General features: G+C 36.5%; 1 protein-coding gene across 9 annotated transcripts in view; it reads right to left on the bottom strand.

Annotated features, from left to right (window-relative positions):
- Window positions 1–12162, bottom strand: part of ERC1 (ELKS/RAB6-interacting/CAST family member 1) — a 291931-nt gene that overhangs the window by 157559 nt on the left and 122210 nt on the right. For 8 of the 9 annotated variants that reach the window (XM_090145142.1, XM_090145146.1, XM_090145126.1 and 5 more), the window contains one exon: window positions 6996–7189. In XM_090145142.1, the coding sequence (XP_090001268.1) occupies window positions 6996–7189 (194 nt within the window). Of the gene's footprint in view, window positions 1–2989; window positions 3083–6995; window positions 7190–12162 lie in introns of all 9 variants that reach the window. The other variant, XM_090145169.1, reaches the window with a different exon arrangement.

Genomic DNA, 12162 nt, shown 5'->3' with positions numbered 1-12162 from the left:
CATGAGTGCTGTGTTCAGTATTAACATTGGAAGAGCAGATAAACCAATGCTTTCAGTCCACTGCTGAATGTAACAGAGGATATGGTCTGTAATAAGTTCCACAGAGACAAATCACGCTGTTGGAAAGCGTCACTCCTGCCTCCTTGACCTTGGCACTAACACTGGGTCAAGTACTTAGGCTTAGGAGGTTCAGTGATGGGGTACTTCAGCAATCTCATTCAGCCACAGCCAGCACCAGCCTTGACTTCCTCACATGCCAAAGGCCAGACTATTTAGGGTTCTGTGATCGTGTTTAATACAACAGCTGTTTCTGCCATAACACAAAGTTTCAGTTTGTCCTAAAACTGAATGGGAAATAAAGGACAACTAAAGAAAGAACAAACGGAGAATAGAATATCCGTTACACAAAAAATGTGAGGATGAATTGAGGAGACCCCATAAAATCATTCTGATGGTCTTTCTATCTGACTCTCTCTACAGATGGATTTGCAGTTACTGGCAGTGCGTCGCTTGCCTTTTCTTAGAAGCAGGTTTCAAAAGTGTCTAGGGAGTTTCAGCATTGATCTTCAGGCACCTTAACAAAGGTTGACTTTCAGAAAGCAGACAATTGCCTCCTGAAAAACAGAATACTTTCAAATGTCTGAAGTTAGGTATCTATGAGTAAAAGTGCCTATGACTTATATTCTTATATATTTAGAGCATTAGGATGACATAAAAGGAATTATCTTTTTCCCCAGTGAAACTCCACATGGGACTTCAGATCTAATGTTCATTTTGTATGAAGACAAAACAAGACTAAAAGGAAAGAAATGACTTCTTCATTTCCAAACATGGAAATGATATAAATCCTTACATTCACTAGATTTGCGTGCTATCTGATGGACTGGAACTATTTCTGGGCCTAACCACTTATTTCCATTATAAGACTTTGTTCTCAGTTGCTCACCAAATATTAACAGATACTGCTGAAATTTCCCATGACAGGTGTAAACCTCATCCTGTTTTTTGCAGGGACAATTTCAGCTATGTACTTCACACATGAAAAGCAGCATTCTTGGGGAAAAATAATGTGTTTATGTCATTAAAAACTGTATCACTTTACTATGATGCATAAGCACACTAAAGAGGTGAAGTAAAATTACATGGCAATCCTCAATTTGAAACATCCTGAATTTTAAGTGATTAAACTTGGAATCTTAAAATCCACTTAATCCAGTGGGGTTTTTTTGTTGGCTTTTTTTTTTTTTTTTTTTTTTTTTTTTGAGAAGAAACAGCTAAAAATCTTTGTGCTTTGAAGAAGATGGATTAAGAGTGTCAAAACTGAGGGAAAAAAATCAAGCTGCATATGCATGAATCTAAAAATATAGTTATGAACAACAGCAAATTCTGTCTTAAATTCATAGCATGCAAGCACAATATAAGAATACTCAATTTGCCTTTACAATTTAAGGTACCAAATGGATTAGAATATTTTAAAGTGATATTTACTTATTTCAGTTTTCCTTAGCCTGAATCAGAGTTCACACTATTTTTGAAGGACTTTATTGAGTTTTCCCATATTATAATATAGAATTATAGTCATACAATCACTCAAGTTTTATGTTAACTGTGATTATTTTGACTTCCTAAATACCTTTTTGTTCTTTAATTTGACAACGTCTTTTTCACTTTAAATTACTTACTTGCCCTGATGTGGTTCTTACTTATTAATTTTCTTTTAAAATTCTTTAAAATTGCATCCAGCTTGAAAAGCAAGGAGAATTACTGCAAGATATGAGCATTGGTTTGAAATATGCACTCCAGCTTCAAATTGTTGATGTGAAGTAAGCTTAGGGCACAACTTGCTAGTATAGTTTCCTTGATACAAGTCTAGAAAACCACAAAGTTGATGCAACATGCAGCTAATTTCTTCCCCCTGTACCTTCCACAGACTCCTACACAAACACTTTGCTGTCTTAGAGATAAAGATACTTCCTTCCACTGTTTATCATATCACTGGATTTACTCTAAATCTGGATCGCTCTAAATTTTTAAACATTTTATTCTCAGCTGAGCAAAAATAAACAAGATGAGGAGTATCCTTTGGCAGCTACACGTCAAAAGTTTGAAGATTTCCCTTTGAATTGGGCATCTTTTAATTCTTTCTAGAAAAACTTACAAAAATCTGCCCCTTAAAAGTCATCATCTCCAGCTGTCATTAATGGGACTGCTGGAATTCCACAGCTAGGCACTCTCCCCCTTTAGTCTTCCAGTCAAATAGTTTCCTTCAGTGAAAAAATGGTGGAGTCCTATGTGCTTGCATGGAGTACTTATCCAATATAGCAAGCATGCCAAATTAAAATCAATTTGAAGTCTGTAGCTGAAATAAGGACTTCATATATACTCACTCAATGTTTACTTCCAAAACAACACAAACGTACATGTTTACTGTTACCTCTCAAGTACAGTCAGCCACTTCTTAATTGCAGAACTCTATTCACACACAAATACATGTGTGTAAATTACACATCTGAAGGCTGTGATGCTCATATCCGAGACGATTAGAGCAATCTTTTTTATTTCTTTCTCTCTTTTTCTTTTTTTTTTTCCTCTCTCTCTTCAGGACAGCAATTGCAACAAAACCCAAGCATGAGGCAATACTGACCTCTATCAATGACATGTTTTAGAGCACTTGAGTTTTAGTTGGTTTTGGAAGAACTGATAGCGGAGATTCGAACCAAAGATAAAACACAGCAGACTGAAAAGCGCCAGCTTCTGCAGAGTTTAAAACAGGGAGAAGAGCAGCAGCCCTGCTTTGGTCTGTGGTCATAACCACCACGGCAGGACTTGAACACAGAGACTGTTAGAGCTTGTACTTGACATAACTAGTTCCTGTTTAATCTAAGAAAAAAAGCATAATTGCAGCAGCCCCAAACAGCAGCAGCAGCAGCAGCAGCAGCCAGCAGTGACATTCCACCCTGTACAAACAGTAGCCTTACAGAGCACTCACTTTCCCAGGAAGTCCCACACAAACCCCCCTACGTGTTGCGGTGCGGGGACCGACACCTGGTAGGGAGGGTGCAATTTGCGGGAGGCGTGCTTTCTGAGAAAAGGCATAGTCAAAAAAAACCCCGCACGTACAAAACAAAACAACTCGTGGAACCGCGACGTGACAGTGCGAACGGAAAGAAAAAGTGAGGAAGGAAAAAAAAGACACTAAATGAAAAGTTACGGAGAAACGGGAGACTATGGAATGGCAATAAAAAAGCAAACAGTTAATTAGAAAGAAAGTGAATAACCAGACAGCTACAAAACCTTTACACCACCACAACTGGGACAAAACCAAAACTTTTAGGACTGTTCGCCCATAGAAGAAATGGGAATTTATGGCCCACCTCCCCATAAAAAAGAAGCAAAATCCTGACCACAGAGAGAGTATAAACGAACAAACTTGTGCTCTAAATATGATGTTGACTCAGGAATATTTTTCAAACTTTTGCACAGCATGCACCAAATTTCATACATTATTTTTGGAAATCTTTCCTCCCACTCACAGCTGAAAAACAATATCTCCCACCCACTAAACAGCAAAAGAGCAAAGCATTTCTCTCTCCATCTCTCTCCTCCTTTTTTTTTTTCTTTTTTAATCTAAACTAAAGGCAGATTGAAAAGGTTTACAAGCGGTTTTCTGCTTTCCTTCTCATCTTTCTCTCCTACTATCTTTTCTCCTTCTGTTTCACTGTACATACCTCCTAATAGGTGACTCATTACTTCTCTTCTGTGGACAAAACCATGTTATGCTATTTCTCTTAAGCTCCTGGTCTAGTCGTCATACACAAATTGCATGAAGATGAACTCCGGAGGAACACTCTCATTTGAAAAAATTCATTTTCATTAGTACAGTTTTGCTCTGAACGTGAGAAAAACTTATATCTTCTTGTTTTGCTTTACATGGTAAAGTAACAGACACTAACAGAAACAGCTACATTATTTTTAGCTTCCTGACAAATGCTTCTGCAAGCATTTAAGTTTAGGTTCTTTTTCACATGGAAGAGTTTGAACAGCTGTAGAAGTATTAGAAGCCAAGACGATTTCTAGCTTAGTCTGCATAAACCACAGTTTAGGAAGAGTTCTTACAAGGTAATGTTACCTATTTTTTGTTAAGAAACCAAGACTGTAGCTATAGAATAGGCCTGGATGGATCTGGTTGGCATGAAAGAATACTTTATAAACAAGTAAGATAAAAAAAATCAGGACCAACCTATGGATTTAATAGGTATATTAAAACCTCTGCTTTGCGTGAAAACTGAGAAGGAGAAAGTGAGCTTTCTGAGAACAGCAGTGTGCAGGAGCAGCTAAAGAGAACTATGGTCAGTAGAAAGATCAGTAATTATTCAGAAATTGAGAAATCATTCCAAAGTATCTGAAATTGCATTATTATTCTGGTATTAAGATCATACTGCATTTTCACCTGAAAAATAATATCAGGTATTGTTACTTTGCCACACTATGCACTTTACGTCTCTAGATCTGAGAATGTCTTCCATTCCCTCTTCTGGAGGTTAAAGACATGAGTATTGTCAGATTTTTTTTTATTATTATTTACTTGACTGCAATAAATCGCACAATAACAAAAGTCTCCTCTTCAGCATAGCTGAAAGACCTATCTGAATTACTTGAAACAATATTCTATTCTATCTCAGTACCAGCAGAAAAGAAAATGAGCTAAAAAAGAGAAGAGAGACATTCATACTACTTTTTTTAATAAGAGCAAAGATCATTTGGTTAGGAGGAATGGGCAGAACTGAATAGTGAAAGTATTCCATCAAGTTCTTAGGGAATGATTTCCAGTTTATCCCGTCACTGATGTATTTAAAGTTTGGCCTGTAAGTGATAAACAGCAAGAAACTACCACTCTAATATGGAAAACTCAGTAATTGCTTTGCTGATCTTTAGAATTTTATCTTTTCAAAGAAAAAGTTCCTAACTCTTTGAAGACTGGGTGCCAGTTATTTTTTATCTGTAAATGAGAAAAAGGTCCATCTTCGCTTCTCTTTATTTTTTATCACTGCATTGTAGACTATAGAAAACACCATCTCTTTTTATTATAGACCATTTATACATGTATATTCGGTCTTAAACACTGCAAGCCCCAATCTCAACTGGAATTTCTGAATGCTAATGTAATTTTAAAAATTCATACACATTAAAAATGTGAACAAGAAAATTCTCTTCCTGCCATTCCATTCTCACGAATGATTAATATTAATATTAACTTGCTTTTCCTAGACAGTAATCTCTTCATAAGGCACTAAGGACACATTTGCTTTATTAGAAGTTTGATGGTTTGACCTCTTAGTCGCTTTGTCCTAATATGATGATGAGGTGAACTCCACATTTAAGATGAGTGTCTGTAAAGGCCTGCAAAGTCCTGCAGAAAAACTATTTAGCTACTATTTAGCTTACTATTTAGACACTATTTAGCTTTCTTCCCGTCTATGTTTAATGCATCTTCTCTATCAATCTATTGACCAAATGATCTGCTGAGTACATGATGTATGGTATGCAATGAAAGTTGCATTGCTCAGAAAAAAGGTAAGATTGCTAGAGGGGCCATTACTTAGTATTTGGTTGGCTACCACAGCTGTAGAGAAGTTTGTTTAAACAAAATAACAACTGAAAACTAAAAGGATGCTGCTTACAACCACATAAAGAGAAGAAATCTAGCTGACAAGTTGAACTGCTCTGTCACTTTCAAGAAACAATAATTCATTCTACCGAAAAATACAGATGAGTGAAGCCATTCACTACAGTATTTTCATCACAGCACAAGCTATTTCTATGAGGTTAGTCAGCAAATCCAGAGAGTCTTTTTTTCCAGAGGATCTGTCATTGAGATTTTCTTGCACGTGATGCAGGAAGAAAAATGAAGTGCAGCAGATGCTGCTGAAAATAAAAGATGTATTTGGACCTCCTTAATTATTCTTTCTCTGAACACAGTGAAAACAAAATCAGATCTCTAAAGATAGACTTTCTGTAAGCACAACTTAGAAAATAATTTTCAAAATAATTCAGAGGAATTAATTATGTCAATGAACAATTACCACTGCCATAATAAAGAATCTGAAATATCCTCAACTCAGTTCCCCTCATCTCTTTGACATAAATGCAGAGTAGTTAAACAGAAATAGAATAAAAAAAGTGAGAAAGCCTATACTAGCACAAGGCAAATGGGAATGATTAAATTATTCTATTTTACTTTTCTAAATTATTCTTTATCACGAACACTAAATAAACAAACAAAAAATACAGATATTTCTGCTTAGAATCTCCTTCTTTGACCACAGTGAAGAGGCAGATAACAGAATCTATTTCAGGTCTTTCCCAAGATGAGGAATTTTGATTGTGATACAAATGTTGTGGAATTGTCAGACTACCATTCTTGTCTGGGGCACTGAAGTCTAGAAAAATATCCAAACACCCTGGATCCAACAGAAAGATGGAAAATGTAGAATCACACCTGGTTTGGAGAAAAGCAAATCTATCCATTCAGCTTTACGTTAGATAAAGCTTGCCAGTGTCTACACAACTACAAAGAATTTCAGTGTTATTTATCAGAAGAACCTGAATAACTAGTACCAAAAGTTCCTAAAAGTCATTTTTTGGTGTTTGATTTTTTAGGGATAACCATACCTGAGGTATTTACTAAACAAAAACAACCAACTGTTGTCTGAATAAAATACAGTGTCGGCAAATTTTCCTACCACCTCCATCCCCTTACAGCTCAAACCTTCAAGTTCTGTCTGTATCAGCTCTGCTTTTCAGCAGGTAAAGAAAGCAGACAGTAAGGCACTTTCTTGCTTACATTCTACTAAAACTAAGTTCTGAAGCAGAAAACCACCAAACAAGCTTTCCCAAAATAGACATAGCATGGTTTCCAAGATAAGAAAAATGGAATGTTATCTCTAACTTTAGGAAGCACTTTTCTAACTCCGGTGACTTTGTATCACCCTTACCTCTCCAGTTCTGCAATTTTCTTATCCTTATCGTTCTTCTCATTTTCCATCTCCTTCAAGATTTCCAGAAGACGATCCACTTCAGCTTGAGCCTTACTTGACTCTTCCCGATACCTGGTTACCTCCCGCTCCAGCTGCTGCATGCGATCACTCAGCTCTGGGCTGGCCCTCGCCTCAAGAGTTGCCTCATGAGCCTGTAAGAAAAAGGGTCAGGAAAGACGCTTCACTCACACACAAATACTTTACGGATACTATAATGACTGCAAAACTACATTTACAACAAAATAGCAAGATTAATTGTTAAATAGAAATGAACATACTGTGCGTATGATACTTTTAATTACGGGAAAATACTTTCTAGGAAGAGAAAAGTTTATAAATGATACAAAAATCCATTCAGTCTAAAAAAAAATTTAAGTCAGTTTTTAAAAAAACTGAAGCAGAACTGACAAGAGAAAAGAAGTAAAAATGTGGAAAAAGTTAAATCTCGTTGAAAAGAAGGACAAAGAAAAGTGAGAGCGTGCATGAAAATTCCTAAAAATCACTTCTAATGCAGTGGTTTAACTCTAGAACTAGTTACCTGACATTTTCAACAAGGACAATCCTGAAAACCAAATCACATGTTAATAGCCTTCAACAATTAGATCAGTATATATAGAGTCAGATGGATTCGAACAGGCAGGACTTCTCACTGATGTCCTCGCTACTTATCTCAGGTACATGGACTGGGACTAATACAAATGTGGCTACGGACTGAAATTATCTTTGACTAGTCAATTAAGAAATATCTTTTAAAATCAGGCTACAGGGACAAGAAACATCAGATTAAATAACTCCAGCAAATACGTTTCCATTTGATTTATTCTCTTTAAATGGCCTGGTTTGTTGTAAAATTTCCTGATTCATTAGTAAAATGAATTCAATGGCTCCCACACATAGCAAAGGCAAAGGAAAAGCAGTATTAATGCTCAAGTTTAAAGCAGCAGAATGGGGACCATATTTTCAGGGTCCAAATGGTAGTTATCAGCTTGCATCAGGAGAGATGGGCAGACCTTTCCTTCATAACACACTTCTCCCTTTTCCCTCTGCCCATATAAGTTGAATTGCTATTTGCTATCAATTAATACTATTTCAGAACCACTCAAATTTGGTTCAGTGAATAGCAGGTCTGGTGGAACTATTCTGCCAATCAAGTTTCTGCCTGTGGCCTCAAGGTCTTTCTCTTATCTGGAACAAACCTACAAGAGAACATAACACTCTTTTCCTTCTTTCACCTTTGTGCATCTGTGCTTTTTTATGAGCTGCCAACACTGTTCCTAAGCAGAGTAAGACTAAGTCCGATAGTATAGAACTCTGTTACTTTTAAAGGTAATTAGACAGAATTGCAGCAGCCTAAGCCTCTGGGTTAGAAACTGGTGCTTCTGAAGAATCATTCAAAGGCAAAGACACTTGGAGAAAACAATTCAGTTATTTGGCAAAATAAGACTGGAAGAAAATACCCCAAAGTTTTTTACGTTGGAATCTCCTGTTTTTTTTATTAACTCTGTTAAAGCCAAGGCCCTGTTCTAGTGAACTTCTACAGAATCTCAGAGCAGAGTGTTCTAGGACTAAAGGATGCCTAGATGCCTTTACTGCGACTATGACAGTGACACAGATCTGGATTGACGAAATACTGGAACATGTCATGTTACAGAGCCTCAGCCCTGCAGCAGCCTGCCTGAGGGTCTATGCTACACAGTTTTAGTACTGTTTTATTTGAAGCAGAATTTCCAAAAAGCTAGATAAACAGAACAGTACTTTATCCTGAAAGAAGATGCCTGACACTCTCTAGGTCTCCTGGGCAGGTCTCTCTGCAGGGGTGTCCAACAACCACAAGTCTCAGAAGAGCAGAGCTCTTTCTTGAGGCTATGTGTTTAAGCTCCCCAATTTTGAGAGACTTTCACATCAAAACTCTCCCAGAACCTCTGCTGTTGAGCTGTAAGTCTGAAAATCCTACTTATGAGCTGCTGACCCAGCTCCAGCTCTAAGCACATCCCCGCTGAACTGAAGAACTCCAAGAAACCTTTTTGTATTAAGACCACCTACGGTTCTATGCCAAATAAACACTTTGAACTAAAGAGCCTACTCCAAGGGTTTAAAAGGAAAGTGGAAGTCAAAATAACATGTTGCCAACACAATGTAGATGCTGGGAGAAACTCCTAGCAATGAGACTGACAAGTGCATCAGTTTCACTGAGCAGACACAGGCATCAAGGAACGTATTTTGTTTTTGAAAGAGCAACGCCGGGTGTTCCTGAAATGCCTCATCAGAATTTACAGCCTGTAGGTTATCTGAAATATTTGATTTTATTTCCTTTTCAACTATATCTAAGTTTCAAACAAAACCTCTATCCTTCCCTCCCACTTGCTGTTTTGCAGCAACTGGAAATTTTTCAGGGGCATCCGTAAGTCAATTGGAGGTATCTATTTTCTCCTAAGAGACACAATGTATAGAGTCTGTTTTTCACCAGACACACAGTCTGAATTCTTTTGTACTAGATTTGGGTATGTTTCCAACATCTGAAATTGTTTGTTTTAACAAGTACTCCTCTGGGCCCTTCAATGTCATCCAAAATATATAATCAGATAGTCAAGACACTTTTTCTATAATACAAAAGCAAAGCTAGGCTGTTTGCCTGGATTACTGTTCTCTAATTCCAAGTAAGTTACAAGACCTAATGTAATTCTACAGCCAGGACACTTCTGATTTATATTACTCTGTGCTAATAAAAGCATCTCCACAACAGCCCAAGAGACACTACTGAGAAGAAGAAATCAATTTTGCTCTTTAAGAAAATTAGCCAACAACTCAGTGTGCCTGGTTCTTGTAGAATGAAAGAGCTATTTACACAACATAAATTATTAGTTAAGACGTGTAACACATGTTATTTGTATATAATGCACATAATTACGGATACTTTCACCTTACACAAAGAGAACGTTATATGATACGGTGTAAACTGGAGACCACTTCCTGAGTTACTGACTGAGTGACTTTGGTCTATTTTGTGGGTTATGTACAAAATACGTGTTACATGATCATATCTAAAATCCTACTGGATTCATTTATTGTATGGGAGAGAAAACCGATGCATTTAGAGGTTTCCCACAAACTCACATCAAGATCTGGAACAGATGATATTGGCAACCTTCCCAATGTAACATTGTGCAAAATAATCCAACAGTATATTAAGAAAAAAAAAAGAAAAAAAAGAGAAAAGAAAATTGAAAAAAAAAAAAAGGTTGAACACAAATAATGAATTCTTATATTCACAGTAAAAAAAAAAAACAACCAAACAAAAAACCCTCCTCAGAAAACTTTCCCTGCCCACCACAGGTACAAAAATTCCAAAAGAAGCCATTTTGAAATCAGAATGGATGTATAAAATGACAAATGAACTCAGACATTCTGCTGGATTAAGCGACCATAGCAAGTACATTTCAGTTGGTTCTGCTTTCAGGTCTGACTGAGACTTACTCCTAAATCTGCAATTCTTAATATAATTACATATTATGCATAATGAAAATGTATAAATGCCTGATTAAAAAATTAAATAAATTGAAAAAGCAACTTCCTTAGGGTGAAGGGAACATTGCATTTCCACCTCTGACAAGTGATGTATGTAACAAGAGGGATGTGACCTTACTGATTACAGGTGATTTTACATGCTCTGTTAAGCCTCTTAACTGTTACTAGTACTAATGATCTTGTCATTAGCTCCTCACCTCTACTTCAGTATGGAGTCAAATAGACGAATTCAAGTTACTTTCAAGAGTGTTTTCAACTTTCCCATTTTATTCCACACTGATCTGCATGAGAAACCCACACTCACACCTTCAGCAAGTAGCACCTTCTTAAACTATGTTTTGATTAACTCATCTGAGCAGTTTTCATCTGCTCAAATTCAATGTAGCTCAGGACTGAGAACAGTTAAGTTTAACACTGGATTTGCTCTCAAACTTCTTAAGAGTGACTATAAACTAAGAGCAGGTTTAGCAGCTTTCTGCTTTTCTGCTCCCGGCCATCATTTACCATCTGGAATGTAAGTGCTGGGGTGAGCACTTCAGGTACCTACAGAATAAAAGAAAGAGCGATTGTTCCTCAAATAAATGTACTATAGCTTCTATTGCTTCCACAGAAAATCAGCTGACAAAGCCAACTTCTACAACTCTAGCAAAGATGAACAACGCTGCGCAGAAATAAGCACTATTTACAGATGGAGAGGAAGGCCAAACACATTGAAAATAATTTTGTAAGCCAGTATTTCTCATGCCAAAAATCTCTTAATAAAGAGGCACGGTGATCTTACACAGCTTAACGTATGTCAGAGGCATAGAAGAAAACAACAGCACAGATCTAATTTAAAAGTTCTAAAATGTAAATAAAAATTCCAAACATTATGAGTAAGATTCTAAATCAATATTCCTAAAAGGTTAACTAAATCAAACAGCAAATAATTCACAGCAAACACTTTCTACTTTTACCTACGAATACAGACAGTAAATTCAGTTTAACATTTCACATAAAATGTTGCCAGGAACCTCTGGTCAGAAAGTAGAAGTTCTCAAGAATATGAGATTGCTTTTTAATCCACTCTCCTACTTCCGAGTGTACCTCACATCTCCTATAAACAGTAAATGCACATACGAATTCAAAAATATATCATTACAATTTATTGCAAAAGACAAACACATATAACTATTTTTTCCTGTTGGGAAGGCAGCATTTGATAAAACATTTGTACTGCCTTCTATTATGCTTTTATTAGTTTCAACAAAATTATTTATTTTGAAAACAAGCAGAGTTAGTCCTCCTTTAGCTCCAGTGCTCTAAACACATATCCAATGCTCTAAACTGTCATGTATCATGATAGTTTTTGAAGAGTTGTGCAAGAAGTTAAAGGCTCAGTGAGCCCTCTGATATATTCTGTGCCAGAAAAACTTTTGTCTGTCACAAGGAGCTGCTTGTTATCTGAATATTAAAAAAAGCCTTTAAAAATCCCTTCCAGGAAATACATGATCTTTGTTAATGGCACTGTAAATTTCTGACACTGAAAAAGCAAGTATTTGGTTGGAATCATTTAATAAAGAAGGCTGAAAGTCTAAACGAGAGGAAGATCTCTCAAGAG

This window comes from Phasianus colchicus, chromosome 1 (assembly GCF_987193195.1).
Source record: "Phasianus colchicus chromosome 1, bPhaCol1.hap1.1, whole genome shotgun sequence".
Lineage (NCBI taxonomy): Eukaryota > Metazoa > Chordata > Aves > Galliformes > Phasianidae > Phasianus > Phasianus colchicus.
This window is presented reverse-complemented; position numbering and strand designations above follow the sequence as displayed.